Source organism: Podarcis muralis, chromosome 11 (assembly GCF_964188315.1).
Source record: "Podarcis muralis chromosome 11, rPodMur119.hap1.1, whole genome shotgun sequence".
Lineage (NCBI taxonomy): Eukaryota > Metazoa > Chordata > Lepidosauria > Squamata > Lacertidae > Podarcis > Podarcis muralis.
In genome coordinates, this window is record NC_135665.1 from 36,938,720 (window position 1) to 36,956,451 (window position 17,732).

The 17,732-nt window shown below is 41.0% G+C and overlaps 2 protein-coding genes across 4 annotated transcripts; one reads left to right on the plus strand and one right to left on the minus strand.

Moving 5' to 3' along the window:
• The first annotated feature begins 1,037 nt into the window (after positions 1–1,037).
• Positions 1,038–6,568, plus strand: BTF3 (basic transcription factor 3). The gene is made up of 6 exons (XM_028749573.2): positions 1,038–1,170; positions 1,625–1,693; positions 4,180–4,293; positions 4,454–4,655; positions 5,954–6,010; positions 6,274–6,568. The coding sequence occupies exons 2-6, from the start codon at positions 1,625–1,627 to the stop codon at positions 6,318–6,320; spliced, it is 489 nt and encodes a 162-aa protein (XP_028605406.1). The 5' UTR covers positions 1,038–1,170; the 3' UTR covers positions 6,321–6,568.
• Positions 1,079–17,730, minus strand: ANKRA2 (ankyrin repeat family A member 2). Of its 3 annotated transcripts, none has more exons than XM_028749570.2 (9): positions 17,603–17,730; positions 15,920–16,308; positions 15,377–15,535; positions 14,526–14,591; positions 13,558–13,655; positions 12,557–12,682; positions 12,332–12,398; positions 12,157–12,237; positions 1,079–3,988 (listed from the first exon to the last, which is right to left on the minus strand). In XM_028749570.2, the coding sequence occupies exons 2-9, from the start codon at positions 16,209–16,211 to the stop codon at positions 3,903–3,905; spliced, it is 975 nt and encodes a 324-aa protein (XP_028605403.1). In that variant the 5' UTR covers positions 16,212–16,308; positions 17,603–17,730; the 3' UTR covers positions 1,079–3,902. The 3 variants fall into 3 exon arrangements, with proteins under 3 accessions (XP_028605403.1, XP_028605404.1, XP_028605405.2); XM_028749571.2 differs by lacking the exon at positions 1,079–3,988 and adding an exon at positions 9,222–11,481 and having other exon boundaries at positions 17,603–17,728; XM_028749572.2 differs by lacking the exon at positions 1,079–3,988 and adding an exon at positions 11,506–11,879 and having other exon boundaries at positions 17,603–17,729.
• Positions 17,731–17,732: the final 2 nt, after the last annotated feature.

Here is a 17,732-nt window from a genome sequence, read left to right on the forward strand (position 1 = left end):
AGCCTAGCCTAACCCACCCTCACAGGATTGCTGTGAGGGTTAAATGGGCAGGGTAGGAACCATATGCAATGCCAGGCCTATTTTCCAAGAAAAAGAGGTGCTGCCGGAACCCTTGTGCTCTTATAATGGGCAATGGTGCCCACCTGAGTGGTGCTGTAACTGAGTTCCAGTGAGTTCTGGCTGAAAAAAATGCCTGTGCAAATGCCTTGTGTTTCCTGGAGGATAAACGAATGTATTAATTCTGGAGCATTCTGAACCCTGCTGTAGTAAAGGCATTAAACTATATAGATATATAAAACAGAAAAGTAGACAAAGTTAATTATGTAAATACTTCAATTGCGCTCTATTAACACAGAAACCTCTCAATAAGAACTAGATGGCCTTCACCATAAATAGGTAGGCTAGGTGACCAGTTTCCCTGGTTTTCCTAGTAGTAGTAGTAGTAATTTGTTTATTTATTAAATTTATATGCCACCCTATACTGTACCTACAGGTCTCAGGGCAGTCCACAGGATAAAAATCACAAAATACTTAATAAAAACCAACCAACCAAGAACAACTCAATCATGCTCCTCTGCAAATAATCAGAGGGGAAACAGAATTTAAAACACACATACAAAATATCTGCAATGAAACATATACTGCAAAAATAAGCACCCATCAGATATCGTCAAGGAATCTTTGAAAAGATAAATTTAACTGTTTTTCAAATCCAAAGATTGCAACCATTCATAGAAGCTCTTTGATCCAATCTGTTTAACACCACGATATGCCACGACCAGTCGCTGTTTTGCTGGGCGGCGTGGCAATCCACGGCCAAGCTGAGCCACGACCAGGACCTTCGCTTCCTTCTGGCCCCCGGGAACCACGCGCCACACCGCCCTGCCTGCCTGCTCCCTCCTGAAGGCGAGGAGCGCTAACTACGCTCGCGCACGCGCGCTAAAGCTCAGACTCCGGAGGATGCGCATCGAACGTTGGGGGTTGTTCGTGCGCGAGCGCGTAAGGACGTCTTGCTTTCGTCACGACGGCGCCGCCGCCGCCGCCTCCTGTTTTCCTTTCCGGCGGCCATCTTCGTCCCTTTCCGCGTGCGCGCGTCAAGCTCCGCGCTTTCCCGGCCGCAGCCCTTCAGCTCCTCGCCCTGCCCAGCTCGGGCCGCTTCCTTCTGAGAAGGTACAAAGGAAGAGGCACCCGAGGGAGGTGGGGGAAGGGAGATAGGCAGGCCTGGAGGCGGCGAAGGGGGGAGCAGCGGCCGCAGGTGCGCCTGGTAGGAGCCCTCTGAGGCCTTGGAGCCGGGAAGAAGCCGCGGGCCCTGGGTTCTGCGTGCGCCCGTCTCTCTCCAGGCCTCCGGGGGGTGTGTCTTGGGTCCCCTTTCGGCCTAGCGGCTCCTCTGGCTTGAAGGCCGTTCCTCGTGGTGGCGCAGGCTGCCTTCCTCACTTCAGAAAGCTCCTCACGGCCGGAGCCCGGCCGAGGGTGAGGCGAGGCCTCTCTTCCCTCGCCTGGGCCCAAGAGGGCGAGGAGGCTTTGGGGGCGCCGCCCGCCACCCGGGCTCATCGGGCCCTCTCTGCCCTCTTTGCTTGGGTGTCGCCCGCCTAATCGCCTCACGTCTCTTCTCTTCTTCTCTTAGATGAAAGAAACTATCATGAATCAAGAAAAACTAGCTAAGCTGCAAGCTCAAGTGCGCATCGGTGGGAAGGTAAGGTGGCCTCCCTTCATCTTCGCTGCGTCTCCAAAATTCGTTTTTCCTTTCACCTTGGCTGCGGCTGCTGCATTTTACAGTACTTGTACAGGCCTTTATTATTATTATTATTATTGTCTAGCAACGCTGCATTTATGTTTTTACAGTTTTTCTGTAGCCTGTATTTTGAAGAAGACAATTAGGATTTTGTTGTTGTTTGGAGGGGAAGAGGAGGTTATACCTGAATTTAGGCGTACGTAATATAGTTGCATCCCACCCCAATCTCCTAGAGATTTCAGGGGTTCCAGGCACTTACTGAGGGTCTGTTTTTTCTTTTGGAACTGGGGCGCAGAGCGGAGACTGTGGCATCTTTATGATATATGGTTTTTTTACACATGTATACAGACTGACTGACACCCTATGATGAAGAGGTTAACAGCATCAGCAATCCAAAGGAGTCATGTTTCTCCCATAGCTTCACCTTGGAGTTAAAACAGTCATCAGACATTGCTCTCTGACTCTCTCTAGCTAGCTAGCTGCTTTTTCCTGTAGGTCACATCTCTGCAAACTCGCAACTCAAGCTTTGCCCTTCTAACTATCTGAGTTGACAGTGGGGCCCCACCCATTTGTTGTCTCACACGGAGCCTCATTTCCTTTGTTCTCTTAATGACACATCACTCAGGTGCTTGCCTCAACACAGGAAGCTAACCTGGTTTATATTTCAGCACTTGCTGGATCTAGGGTTTAGAGAAGGATCTCACATACAGGAACTCAGCTACTTCCCTCCACCCCAAACTCATAACACTGTTGATGAATTAATGTAGAGTAATGGCTAGCATGCAGGACTTGAGCCAGAGAGACATATATTAATTTTTTACACAGCTGTGAAGCTCACTGGGTGCATCTGGGCCACTTACCATCCCTTAGTCTAAACTGTATCGAAGGATGCTTGTAAAGATAACAAAAAGAGATGGAAGAAGCTGTTTTCCCTAGGGAGGGTGGTAATAAGTAACAAAATAACTAGTGCTTAAATGATTTATTAGTTAGCTGACTTTAAACATAATAGCTCTTCTAATGTACACTCTTCACAATATTATTAATGCCTGAATGAGCACAAAGAATGTAACTGTGTTCAAATATCGATGCTGATAGTTTGGTAAAAGGCTGGCAGATGAAAATGCTTTTACTCATGGTGTAGGGTTGCCGTAGGATTTTGTGTAATAGCAAAATTTCCTGTAATTTACAAGGCATGAAACACATGGCTTGAGACTGAACTCAGACTTGGCTTTCGAGGAAACATGCTTAGGATTCTGCTGTAAAGGTTTAAACTACCTAATGTATATACAGCCACCAGTTTTTTACCTAATACTTTTGTCAGCTTTTATTATGTACAAGTTGCATCAGAAACCTATCTTTAATCAAGGTGGAGCCAGTGGAATTTCAGGTCCGAACATAAGTGCCTTACTGCTGGAACCTATAATTTTCATTATGCTAACTACTTTAAGGTGTCTGTCAATGTAATTGAAGTAAAACAAGCTTAGCCTTTAAAATATAGTACAAGTAATTACTATTGTGAGGCTTAAAAATGCATCAACCTACAGATCTTGTTGGTTTTGTTCTATTTAAAGTAATTTCTGTTTTCATATGCTTGCACTAACATAAACATTTCCAAAATTTTTATTAGCTATAGCAAAGCCATAGTAGTTGAACTGCTAATAATTACTATTTTATTCTTAACAGTTAACCTGTATTTGCTTAGCTAGTAAACACTACAACCTGTCCTGGCAAATATTTATGGGCAACATAACTTTACCTTAGATGTAACTTCTTGAAAATTTTCATAAAAGTTCCTGAAGATGACTTGTGCTGACATTTGTCTCTTCTAATTCTGGACTGTGGTATATGAGACGCATTCTATTGTTAGTAAACAAACAAACAAACCTAGAGTGTGTGGCAATGGTTATGCTTAATTCTTTTTTTCTCTGGAGAATGTTTGTGTTCCCCCTCCAGCCAGACATTTGCTCAGATAAATTATTCAGATTAAAGTAAATGATCAAAAATGAAAAACAAAACTCTAATCTTAATTTGGTGTTGCAGCGAAATCCGTAGAAATAATTGCTACCCAAGAAATATTTTTTTAGGTATCTGCCTAAATATACTTGTGCTGCTCGTTTGTAGGATGTTGCTTGCTTGAGAAAATAGTAAGTGACTCTTGAGTGTTTGAAAGCTACTCTGCCTGCTTTCTGGGGGTAGATTCTTGCTTGCCAGAGGCCACCAGACAAATATCTACTTCAGGCCTTGTTTTCATAATTCCTGCGAACAGAAATTAGTTCAATAGTGGTCACTCACTTCTCTTTAGTAGCCAGTTTGGTATCGTTACCTAGCTTCTGAAATAGACATTTTTATTAAGTTACAGCCAGGAATAGAATAGAGTTGCATGCCATTTTGCTACTTGGAATTCGTACATTTTGAGAAGACTTAACATTCAGTCTCCTTATTCATAGGGTACTGCCCGTAGAAAGAAGAAGGTGGTTCACAGAACAGCAACAGCAGATGACAAGAAGCTTCAGTTTTCATTAAAGAAACTTGGAGTAAATAACATCTCTGGTATTGAAGAGGTAACTACTTTTTTTGTTTTTATGATGCTTTCATAAATTCTTTTTTCTGAGAAGTACTGGTTTTAACTAATTTGAGGATATTATCACTGTAGTTTTCGTATTAAAGTTCATTGTGATTGCAAAAGTTTGCTTGCTCAGAAAAAATTGTGTTGTTTTGCAGGTGAACATGTTTACCAACCAGGGCACTGTCATCCACTTCAACAACCCTAAAGTTCAAGCATCTTTAGCAGCTAACACTTTCACAATCACAGGCCATGCTGAGACAAAGCAGCTGACTGAAATGCTGCCTAGCATCTTAAACCAGCTTGGTGCTGACAGTCTGACCAGCTTGAGGAGACTAGCAGAGGCTCTGCCCAAACAACGTGAGTAGAACTTGGAAGACTCTGAGAATTAAAATTCTTGCACCAACATGGGGCTTGCAGTGTGTGTGTGTGTGTGTGTGTGTGTGTGTGTGTGTGTTTGTTTGCTTGCTTGCTTGCTTTATAATGTTCTTTTTGGCTTTGGGTGTCCACAGGAGTGACCTCTCTTAGCGAAGTCACTGAGACAATATCAGCCCATCTAATTTCATTTGATGTGTGTGTGCTGCTGTTGCTGGTGGTTGGGACAGCAAGTTGCTTTTCAGAAACAAGACATGATATCAAAGCTGCTTAGTCATAGAGTCATAGCCCTGAATTATACTAAGAAGGATATTATTGGTGTAAAAAAGTGTTTCCCAAATTTGGGTCTTCAGCTGTTTTTGGACTACAACTCCCATCACCCCTAGCTAGCAGGACCAGTGGTTAAGGGTGATTGGAATTGTCATCCAAAACCAGCTGGAGACCCAAGTTTGGGAAATGCAGTTCTCACATTGGCTACCTGAAGTTTATGAAATAGAGAACCTGTTCAGATGTTGTCCTTTATATAACCTTCCACAGAGGATTGTACCATGAAGTGGATCCCTCCTCAATTGAAAGGGTTTTATTTTCTAGCATTAGAGGAAAATCCCACTTGCTTGGGGTGGGTAGAAAAAAACTGTTTTCTGCCAGTCCCATCGGGAAACACCTGAACAAGTACTGAGAAGCTTAACCATGGCTAAATTGGCAAATTAGTACCTATATGTGCATGTAGCTAGGACAGGTCATGTTTAAGCAAAATATATTTTCAGCTGTTATATTTAGAAACAATTGGTGCATGGGGTACTCTTCGTTCTGTGCTTCAAAGTATCTTAGATTGAAGTGGCTATTCTTCAAAAACATTTGATTTGTTACTTCCCTGAATATGAGAATGAGTTCTCAAAGGGATGGATATGGGACTTAATGCCTCTTCTTGCTTGAAGGAACCTCTTCATGACTGAAGTTTGACTGCTTGTTTCTGCTTTGTCAGAAAGCTTTTTGGGGTCCTCTGCTTAGGCTGTATTCTAGCAAACAACAAAGGCTGTGGACTACTGTGGAAGGGAGTGGTTGATGAGGACGATATTCTAGAGTGGGTACTTAGGGATGAAGCACATGCAGTAGAAGCCAAGATAATTAGAAATAAGTCATGCTGAGTTCAGTGGGACTTGCTCCCAAGTAAGTGGGCACAGGATTGTAATCAGTTCCTGTGTTTTGCTGCAAATTTGGCTAGTTTTGGAAAAGCCTGGTCTGGAAATGTCTCATTTGTGTCAATCTGCTTGTGATTACAGCTGTGGATGGAAAAGCACCTCTTGCTACTGGTGAGGAAGATGACGATGAGGTTCCAGGTAAAAACTATACATTTATTTTCTTACAAAAGTAATGAGTGTGAGGAATGAACAAAGTAATGAAGAGATTGCAGAAAATAACTGGAAGGTTACAGATAGCTATAGTTGGGTTCTTGTCCAGTAGGCTTTAATGCTTAATGTTCTGTGGTAGATAACTTGTTTATAATTCAGCAAACTCTGGATTTTAGGATGAAAGATTTGAAAATCGCAGTGCTGATTCTTTGCATGTTAAAAGCCTGACTGTTGTTAACTCTCCTTTTCAGATCTTGTGGAGAACTTTGATGAGGCATCAAAGAACGAAGCAAACTGAACTGTCACTTTGAGTTAAACTTGAACATTACATGGAGCTGCTATTTTATATTGTGACTTTTTATTTGTAACATTTTTGTACTGATCTTAAGAAGTCTAAGATCTCTAATTGGAAACTCCTTCAAATTGCAGCTCTCTTCAGTTATTGCTAGTGCACGGAGCATTTAATTATTCATGGCTGGGTTGAAAATACACAAAATTGAAAAGTACTACATAAAAATGCTAATAAAGACTAAATGTTTAGGCAAATACTTTTAGTAGTATTTTGTACATAGATAAGATTGTATTTATTTAAAATTCTTATGTGAAATTGAACACCTTGGCTTAAACCTAATCAGAAAGTGTTACTAATTTACTGAATAACCATAATATTCCAAGTTCTTCTATCCCCATTTCTGTTTTGCTTTGTATAATTTTCAGTGATGGATACATATGCCAGCATATGTAGTACAAGCGGAGCTCAAAAGTGAAGTATGTTTAATGTCAGAAGAAGGCAAATAAAGGAGAGTGGTCCAAATCTAGCCTAGATCAAATACAGGTCACTGGCAGAAACATAACCAGATTGTCAGAGGTAAAAGCATTAATAGTTCTGACAATAGGCTGGCAGATAGCATTCCATTAGTTACAGGCATGAAGACTGGCTTAGAATAGTTAATTGACACAGGACCCTACCTTTCTGATTTACTTTAGGAACTCTCTTATTCATATGACAAGAGTTCCCTGTCTAACCTCTATAATTTGTCCTTATCAGAAGCAACAATAATGTTCACAAAGTGCACAAGAAGCTCTGTGTCACAACAAAATAATTTGTTCAGGTTGACTTCTACAGTACACACATGCAGAGAACAATTGTGTAATCTTAGGAAACTTAATTGTGTCACTTTAAAAAATGGGCAACATATTGTTAATTCTATTAGAGGGAGCCGCATTGCTTTGAGTGTGGAAATAAATAGCAAACTTTATTTGCAGTTTAATGCCAATGTAACTGGCAGTGTCAAATTATATGAACAATTGCCTATTCCAGCTCCTCCTTCCCTTGTTTAAACCGTAAAGGCAGCACCTGAGTGTCAAGTTTGAGTTAAATGTTACCAACAAGGTAGTAGCTGGAAATGAAGGGTGGCTAACCTCTGGCCTCTGATGCTGTTGGACTCCTGCTTTCATCAGCCTTGGCCAGTGTAGCCAGTGCTCGGGATGATGGCAGTCTTGCTCCAGCACCATCTGGAGGACCACAGGGTAGCTTGCCCTGCTGTAAAGTGACTGCTGCTCTTGCAGCAGGTGGCTTGTTAAAACAGAAATGGAGTTAGATTCATTTTGCTTTTTCTGCAAGGTAGAACTGGAATCTGGTTTTGTGAGCCTCTGGAGAATACTCACTGCTCCTTATAGAAAAAAAATTTGAATAACTTCTCTTGTGTCTGAACTGCAAATACATACAGTAGGAGCTACTAGTGAGCACCTGTGCCATGCAAGTTAGGCTCCTGTACCTTAGAAACTGATCTTGATTTTTTTCAGCAGAACAAGTAAGTTACTGTGGTCTAGTTAGCCAGGCTGTGGCACTTGGACAAAAAAACAACACCCTGGTGCTAAAACCCCCTTTATCAGATGGAGTAGGGACAATTTTTTTTGTTTATTCCGCTCCCTTCATTTTAAAGCAGTTTACACAAAAGGTGGTATCCAATTGTGTATAATAGGTAAATCTGCCTCAGTGGATCTCCTAACTTTGGCAATAGATCTAGGGCCAGATCTAGGCCCTGAGAGCTCTGGGTATAGGGTGGTATATAAATTCTAATAATAATAATATTCTAATAAAATTCTAATAATAATAATAATAATTAATAATAATAATAGGTAGTGATATGGGGATTTGTCAAAATTGCTTCTCAACCCTGTTCTGGTGTATTCCTTCTCTTAATGGACTTGCACCATTATATACCAGCCTATGATCCTATCTGTATACTGTCTTAAATAACAGTCATGCCACTTATAGGGATAAATTGAATGACTTGCATACACCATAAGGATGAACACATGAAGAATATCCCATGGAAAAGCAGTACATGTCAATTATCTTCAACAAGCAAGAGCATATTAAAATGTCAATGGAAATGTGAAAATGGTATAACTGCCAGTTAAGTAATATTCTACAAAACCTACCCTGCTGATATTGGCCATGGCTATGCCCAGTATTAAGTGGTTAATTAGTTTGCCTGAGCTGTTTGCTGCTGTCTAGTTCTTCTCAAACCCATACTCCTTGCTCCAGGAGAGTAACAAGCTGTTGCAGCCAAAGCAGTGCTTGTAGTTTTATTCCCCTCCAAACAAGCCATGAGTTGAAGCTATGGTTTATTCTGACCTCTGCATCATGGCTGGTTGGGGAAAAACAGCATGAGCACTGATTATTCAGACATAAGCCTAAATTGCCCCAGGATTTGTTTCCTACTGGAATAAACAACCCAGTGGGTGCTTCAGTTTCAAAGGAATCAGATGTGCATGTTTAAGTGCACTCATATTTCTTAAAAATAAATTCAGTACTGACAGAGAGCTCCCAAGAACAGCCAGTTACGGCAGCCAAATGCAAAATGCACTGAATGCAAGCCCTGCTTGCAAAGGAACAATTCAGAGTAAACTCTTAAGGGGGTCCCAGTTGTTCCTTTTGCAGTTGCAGCTTTACCTGCCCCACAGTTTAAGTCAGATGTAGAGGCAGGAGGATATGATGGGGGGGGGGGGAATGGCCATATAGGCCAAATTATGACCCCTGGGGTGGACTCATCTGACCTTTAAGCTATATAAAACATGCATGGGACACCCCAAGCCTAATGTTGCGTAAAATGCAACCATTGACAGTTACAGAGGAAAAACCATGTGTGTTTTTCATTTAGCATGCTCAAGAAGAAATCAAGGTAAACAATTTCATTTAAGAACAGTTTATTTGCACTATATGAAGAACTTGCAACTCTCAAAATAGGTAATAACACCTAAGACACAACTTTACAAGATCAAAACAAGAGTTTAGCTGAGCAGCTTGAGCAAAAACTTGGCAGGCGCATCCTAATACATAGTGCATCAAAGACATCATTTATAGAGGGGTACACTTGCATAGGTCCATGGGGGGGGGGATGGAGGAATTTAAATAGTCTGCTTTGGCTAATCAGATTCTTGAGAACAGGGAACCTATTGCATGTTCAGAATTGCACAATTACCCCTCAGAGAAAAATGTTTATTTTCATTACTGGAAACATGCATTTTAAACAGATGCTAAATGCTTTTAACTTTATAATAAAACATTGTTACTTCTACAGGGGCTTTTTTGTTCTTTAACTGAAGAATAATGGTTCCGTGTAATAAAGGATGCCCTGTTCACAATCTGCCTTATACCAAGTCTGAAACACTTTTACTTGGAAATAAATATTTGTTTTAATTATTATTCTAACTCTTAGGCTTTGAGCACATTGTACTACCTAACTTTCATTTAAATACATTTACAGTTCACTCTTAGACATTTCAACCTTATTTAGGCAAGCATAGGAGCTGAAGATAGTCACATTGCTGTTTCAGAGAACTTTTAGGTACACTGGGTGAAAGGGGAACGGTTTATTTACATTTATACAACATTTCATGGTAATCTGTGCAAAATTCTCAGTAATCACAAGTTCACAGTATTGACCATTTGAATGTCTTGGCTCTTTGGGTATGACAAAGTCATAATGCAAGACAAGTACCATTTACTTGTCTACATTTTGGGTACAAGTCTTGACCTGTAGCAGAGGATCATGTCGAAGTTTGTGGTTCTCAGCCTTTCAGAAAGCCTGTTAAAAGGTTTATCTTGTTTGTGTGAAGGTACCAGACTACATTCTCCACTCACAGTTTTAAGATCTGCCCTATATGCTCAGAAAACAGGTTTTTCATGGAATCTAACCATTTCAGAATTAAAGGGACATGATTCAAACCTCTCTCATGTAAAAAAAAAAATACTGGTTCATAGAAATCCAGCATATTGGAGAAAAGTACTGAAAAACATTTCTCGCTGTTAGCTGATATTTATTTTTAAAATCAAATTAAAACAAAACAAAACATCCAAACAGGAAATTTACTCACTTGTATTCTTAAGTATAACCCTGAAAGAACTTCACTACTTACAGAACAACTTTCAGCTCCAAGTAAACTAGCTAACTGGGGGATTTATTTTCAGATGACTTGGGTGGAATTTGAGCATGAGCCAGCACAGAAAGGAAGCAGGGTACAAATGGGATGAAACTCTTTAGACCCTCCTCTGCCATTCACCAGCAAACAAGTAACGTATATTGAAGTCCAGTTACATCTATGGGTTGATATACAAGCTGATTGTAGAGTACAATCGGAGAAAGCCTTTCTACCCTCACCTAAGAGTACCTAGTCGGTTCTTAACTGCAAATTTTAATACATATGCTGCATTCCCTAGCACCAGCCTGACTCATTTCAGTAGCATATGCACTAATGTAGTGCTCCAAGTAGGCTTTTAATAGATTATGAAGAATAAGGAGGTATGTTATTTTATACGATGTTAAATTCTCTACAATTCCTTTGTCAAACAGAATATTCAATATTGCATGAAATATTTGAAAGTAGGATAGATGTGGTTTGACAAGAATCATGTTAAAATCTTACCAATGAGAGAAGTGTTGCCTGAGCAAAGCCTCAGAAAGTTTTCCTGAATCCAAACGTCAAGCAGTCTTGCCCAAAAATGTAGCTGAGGAAGTTTCTTACACAACAGTCCCCGTCATGTGATTCTGTACACTGTCTTTTTCTGGTATGATAAAGCAGCACTGCTGCAAGGGAAAGGCTTGCTGGTGGCAGGCCATGCTCAACACTGCAGCTCTGGTGCTGCTAACTTTTCCATCTGCACAACCAATAACTGCTTAAAAGGTGCAGGCCAACAGACACTGCCAAAATCCCTGGTTTGGGTGGCAAACTAGGACTGCCTAAAGTAATGAGAGTCTCCCCCACCTGCCGTCCTCCAGCAATGGTGGGATCACGGTGCTGATTTTTTAAAAAATCAAGTCTTTTTCATGTTGATCAGTCCTAAAACCCAGTTTTTCTTCACATACAAAGTCTTGTCTCATGACGAAAATGTCATTATTCTTTGATGTTTTGAAGGAGTGTTAATAAGTGTGACTCAATAACCTGTTGAACTGAATCAGGGGGGAAAAACATGATTAGTGTTCAGCTCTTAAGTGGTGATCTATCCTATTTTGGAGATGTAAATAGGAGAGCTGAAAAAGTGGAAATTGCAAAGAGTTTGTAGTAATCCAGAATAGTAATCCGTGTGTGCGTTTGTGTTTATGTGTGTGTGAATATGTAAAATGCTTTTAGCCCCATTCACTATTGGTGTTATCTGATCACTGCCAAAAGGAGCACATTAAGGAAAGGCAAAAACTTCCATTGGAATGTGGCCTGCAGAACATTGGCCACATTTCAGTCTGACCCTTCTGGTTCCCTGTTGCTGCTCTGGCATGACCAAGAAATGGAACTTCGCCTCTTCATACAGGGGCAAGCTCATTTGTTAGTCCTATCCTGCCCCCACCAAGTTCTAGGTAGCAAAAGAAGCAGCTATCAATCTACAGCATAAAGGATAACAGTGAGATGATCAAGGGGTGGGGGAAGAGAGTGCAATGCATGCACAGAACTAAGCTGTCTTCCCCCAGCTCTGCATAAACTACCACTGCTATAAATGGTGATAAAGAAGGCCTCTCCAGAAGCAACAGTAAAAGCCTGTGCATTTTGTGAACCACCAAAAGGTGAAGCGGCTGATACAAAAAAAGAGCACCAACCCTTAAAAGTAAATCCTAAAGCGCTTGAATACTCACCACTACGATGGCCCAGGGCTACAGCCAGATCCATGGAATTATATCCGGAGTCTGTCTCTATAGTGGGATCAGCACCGTGCTCTAGTTAAAACAACATGAAACAAATTATTGATTTGCTAACATCTTGCAGTTCTTACAGCCCTTATTGGCTAATAACTGCCTTCATAATACTTACCTAAGAGTATTTTGACACATTTTACGTGGTTCCCATGCACAGCATAGAGCAAAGGTGTACCACCATTCTGAAAAAGAAAAAATGAAAAGAAATAATAATATCAGAATTCATTTGCACAGTTCAGTGACCCAAACAAGCTGTATATGAACAAGGGTCCATATATTTTGGCTTCTTTTACTACCCAAGAGTTTGTAATGTGAACAGTAGCTCCAGTAAAGGGCTTACCCAGTCATATTCATTTACATCAACTCCGCAGTCGAGCAACATCTTGACAATGTCTGTGTATCCTTTACTGCAGGCCAGTGATAGTGCACTCTCTCGCCCTTTTCCAAGGATCTGTGGGTCTGCACCCTGACAGAAAAAGCAGTGGTTTAACATGTGTTATGGGTTAGATTAACAAAAACCCTGATGAGTAGAACCCCATGTGTCCAATTATATACTGTCCAGATTCTAGGTACTGAAATCACCCTGGACTCAGCTCAGCCATTTACTTCTTTATATGGGGAAGAGGAGATTCCAAAAGTTCCATGGACAATTTATTCAACAGACCAACTGCCTACACTTCTTTTTTCCTTATGTACAGCCTAAGCATGATTTGTTGCAGTTCAAACTACTGCTTCTTTTCTTTGTACCTGGTAAACAGTTCCATTGCTTATGGACTTGTTCATTCATGCCCTTTGGAAAGAAAGACTGTTACAGTGCCCATGGGCAGGGGTGTAGCTAGCCGCTCTGGCACCCGGAGTGGCGGGGGCGCAGGGGGGCGGTGCGGTGAGGTATGCACCCCCGCACCCCCCTTCCTATGCCCCTGCTCATGGGGTATCAGAACCTAGGATTTGTAGAGGTAGAACAGTTAGCAACATATGTTCAGCCAGGAATTGTAAGTGGAAGAAATGGGTATCATCCACAGTGGCTCGATAAAAATAAAAAATAGCCCTCAGACTGATTTTTCTTCAGACTTCGTGCATAAATCATGTATTGGTGTTTCTCCTCTGAATCTTTTGTAACATGGCTAAAACATGGTGTTGACCAGGTCTAGACAGAAAATTACACCCTGGGATTGAAACGATAGCACAGCGTTGTTACCATCTATGTAAGGCTTCACAAGAGGTCTTCAGACAACCTTCAGAGGCTACAAGCGTTGTTCTTGATGTATTTAGAGCACTACAGTTGTTGACTATCACTACAAATGCATTGGGGGGGGGGGAACGGGACGTATTTTCACTCACATTTTGAAGCAGAAATTCTACCACTGCTATCTGCCCATGAGCTGCAGCCCACATCAGAGGGGTAAAGCCTTCTTCATCCGTATGGTTGATTACATTTTCTATTTAACAAAACATACAGATCAACCACCTCACTCCTGTTGTCTCCATGCGATGCTGGAATAAAGTTATTATGAATATTTGGGGGGATTTGGTCTCAACTCACTATGCTGGGATAAAGAGGGATGCAGAAAAGCAATGAATACTGCCCTCTGCTCCTTTTCAAAGGTCAGTTTAAAGTGAGAGACTCCCTTTCCCGATCTTTTGAGTCCTGCAGGGGAGCGGAATTGGTTGCAAACAAAAATAACAGCTGACTACTAAGCCAAGACACAATTTGTGGATCCCTGCTATGGTGGAAATGCAAAGTAAGCAATGCCATGGAGTGAATACTGTCAGAAGTGGGTAAGAAGGAACAAATGAGTTCAGCTTCACTCACTTTTGGAAGCAAATTCTGGATGCCATAGGCCCTAAAAATGAAGACAAGGCTTGGTACAATAAGGGGCCAGGGCAAACACCTACTATCTGAAATATGCACCTTGCCCTGATACGTAATTCAACATTAGCCTGTTTGGCCAATGAGCAATAAACGTTGCATAATTCAAAGAACAAATATCACAGGATAGCTTGGATAAGAGTTATAACCAGAGCATCACAGCACTAAAGAAACAGGTTTGCACTATGTTTCTTTTTTAAAGAAGAGTGACTAGAAAACATAAAACCTTTCTATATATATAATTTTCTGCAGTGCTGATATATAAGTTTTGACATCATGATCTATGAGGCAAAAACATGTCAGAACCATTTCCACAGTAAATTCAGAACAGAAATGTATGAAATAAAGCACAAACGTGAATAGGGCCAGTTGCAGGACCCACCCCAACCTAGCAGCTGATCATTTTTTGCCAGAAAAAAAGACCCAAATAAATTCTCACCTTGCTCTATGCGTGTAGCTAAATACAGCATTTCTCCTTGAGCTGCCAGCTGGTGAACAGAAAGAGCTGCAAAAACAGCAGAAATATATCAACTTTTGTGGTGCAATACTGCCATGATTTAGGACTACAATACTGACTGCATGTTGTTAGAGAAGAGTAACACAGGGAGGATGATCACATAGCTGACAGAACCATGCAGCCTGCTACTATTTCTGGCACAGAAAGTTACTTTACAATTAATTTACCTTCACAACCATCCAATAAGAAGGATTGTGTGTAGACCCTGATTCCAAAGGAGGCAAGAATGTGGGACCGGGGTTAGAAAAAGCAGCTTGCTGAGAATTTCAGCTTTCAATGAGATAGACACAGCCCCTATGGCTACAGTGATAAGTCTTGAAAGTATATGAGCAATGCCTTACTTGGAATTTCAGAAGTGTACACGAATAAAATTTTCATTGGGTGAGGATAAGGCTTACATGTCTTTTCCCCCAACATGACTAGCATGAAAAATAATGCAGGTTTGCTTAATGTACAAATGATGAATTGGTTTACAATTTCTTGATGTTCCTTAGGCAACAGAATATCAAAAACATTATGTGTGGTGCCTTTTGCCTTTCTATTCCAGCATACTAACATGCCTAGCCCTTTTCTATTTTGAAAGAAAGCTTGGCAACCCAAAATGACAAAGTCACTGCTTTCAGTTAAAGAGATCTTACCCCTAATCAATATAGAAAGAAATAAATGACTGGGTGACTGGCTAAGTGAATGCAAATACCAGTTTCTTGTAGTAATCCCAATGGAGGATCCCAAAATGAAAACTTAAATTTACCATTCCACAAAGAATCACTTACAGTTTACAAGCAAAGGGGTTGTAGAAACTTCATTTCCCCTGTGCTTGTTAGTTAATGTGGTTGACTGCTTTATGGGAGAAAAGTGCTTCGTAGTTGATGGGGTGTAGACATGTCTTACTTGAATTCCAGGAGAAGGAGAAGTATGGATATTGCACTCAGCTACATGAAGAAAGCAAGAAAAAAGTAGTGTTCAGAATAGCTTCTACAAATTTACTTTATTTATAAAAGGATTTATATACTACTATATCATAGAAAAACAAAGTACTGTACAATAATATTTATATATAATAACAACATAAAATCAGAGGCCATCAACTAATCATTATGGGAAAATGTATTCTTATTAATTGCTGTCATAAGCCTGGTGGCATAGAAAAGTTCTCAGCAGGCAGTTAAATGCTGATACAGAAGATGCCTGCTGAACAAGAAAAATGTTAGATATTCATATGTGAGTGTGCATTCTTTTGCCAATATAGCATTTTCCTGTTTATCCACCTATCCAACAGTAATAGTTAAAGCTAAAGATAAGTTTTAAATCACAACCTTTAAATAATACAGATGCCACTTCAAGGTCAGAGTTCACTTGATCCTGAATGTTTTTGCTGTCTTCTTCATTCAATGATTTGACAAACCGAGAACACACATTCATATCAAACCTATTGGGCAAAATGAATTTCATTCCCATGGCAACACTCTGAGCTGGTCCTTCTTCAACACTGGAATCGAGGTGAGGCTCCACTTTAATATCTGGCATGTGAGACAGGCTATAGCTGCCAGAACAGTCTTCCACAATTAACTGGGCTCCAACATCTAGATTTGTAGATGATTCCATCATTCAAATCTCAGTTATACGATGTGTTGTCTTATGGCTTTTACTTCAGTTTTCTTGAAAAAATTAAAATAAAATCTCAACAGCCAAGGGTTACGACCATCTGCAATTGAACATAAAACAGTAATATGCTATTGACTATAATGCCACAAATATATATAAAAAATGCAATAAAGTCCATCATTCTGAACAGATGTGACTATTTATTCTGTGTTGAACAGGGGTGGTCCAAGATCCACTAACCAGAACTTGGTGCAAAAAACTTACTCTCAGAATTAAAGAATTCAGTCTAGAAATTTGTTCTGAGTAGCAGAACAAAAGCAAGTTCACAACCCTTCAGAACAAAAGTGCTTTTAATTTTTGTAATATATATTTAAGTGGTGGTGAGTCATCTTGTTGCTGCTACTGTTAAACAACTATGAATCAGAGATCCATGCTGATCTATTGCAAATCACCTACTGATCTAGCAGCAGATGCGGATCCATTTACCTCTATCATAGAACTACCTTCTGTGAATAAAAAAATCCCCAAACAGCCACACAAATGTCGATATAAACATTTTTTTTTATTGCATATAAAGCTTTAAATCACATTCCCTTCAATTTTTGATGACTGGATAGGGGGCAGTTTGCACCCCCAGTGTTATGCATACTTTATTTCTTTTTACCATTGCTACCAAATGGGGTCATGCAGGGCCAGAAAAATTTGCTGTGTGGGGACGGGGAGGGCTTGATTAGGTCCCGAAAGTGGGAGTTCACTACCAACCACTGTTAAAGCTTCTTCAACATTATTGTGCATAATTCAGTGATTTTAATGGAATGATTATGGATGCTCCTAGCCTTTGGACAGAAAACCGAAACAAATACGTGAGTGAGTTTGGCAGAGCGCACGCTTTGTATCCAATCCCTGGCAACTCCAGTTAAAAAAGATCTAGGAGCAGCTGCTGAAGAAGATCCCTGCACGGGTCTGTGGAGAGAGGCTGCCAGCACGAATGGAATCGGATCTGGCAAAAGGCAGCTTTTTATTATTCGAGCTTCCTCAGACAGCACAGAGCATACTTAGGGAATTTGCTGCTTCATGGCGGGGCCATCAGTTTCAACTGCTTTCGAAACAGGGATTCAATAAATCCATGGCTACAGTTACTACGATGCAGGGGACAGCCTACGTGCAGTATCAGAGAGGCGCTTTTGCTGCTGCAGAGCAGCTGCTGGGGGTCACTGCGGGCGAGGGCGCTTCAGTCTCGCTCGGATGCTGCCACTGGCCATGGTGGGAGACGGGATGCTGGTGCAGATGGGAAGGGCTAAGCGGGGATTTGAACCCAGGTCCCTCTAGCCCAAAACTGGCGCTCCAGTCTGCACAACCCCCAGTCTACCCTCTCCCTTTCTCCGCCCTTTTACCTTCCTAGTCTCGCGCCGTTCCTCACGGACATCTTCCACCGCGGCGCTGTTATTGTTGTGTTGTTGCGGCCCATGGCGTCACTTCCGCTTAGACCCGGAAGGAAAAAAGTCAAGCCGCCTCGCGGAGTAC

Bases quoted from the DNA above. Each gene is read 5' to 3' on its own strand.
- BTF3 (XM_028749573.2), top strand. From the start codon at position 1,625: ATGAAAGAAACTATCATGAATCAAGAAAAACTAGCTAAGCTGCAAGCT. The intron at 4,294-4,453 runs GTAACTACTTTT...GTTGTTTTGCAG, and splicing joins ACATCTCTGGTATTGAAGAG to GTGAACATGTTTACCAACCA. The intron at 6,011-6,273 runs GTAAAAACTATA...TCTCCTTTTCAG, and splicing joins AGATGACGATGAGGTTCCAG to ATCTTGTGGAGAACTTTGAT.
- ANKRA2 (XM_028749570.2), bottom strand. From the start codon at position 16,211: ATGATGGAATCATCTACAAATCTAGATGTTGGAGCCCAGTTAATTGTG. The intron at 15,536-15,919 runs GTTGTGATTTAA...TTCTTCATGTAG, and splicing joins GGCATCTGTATTATTTAAAG to CTGAGTGCAATATCCATACT. The intron at 12,399-12,556 runs GTAAGCCCTTTA...TTTCTTTTTCAG, and splicing joins ATGTAAATGAATATGACTGG to AATGGTGGTACACCTTTGCT.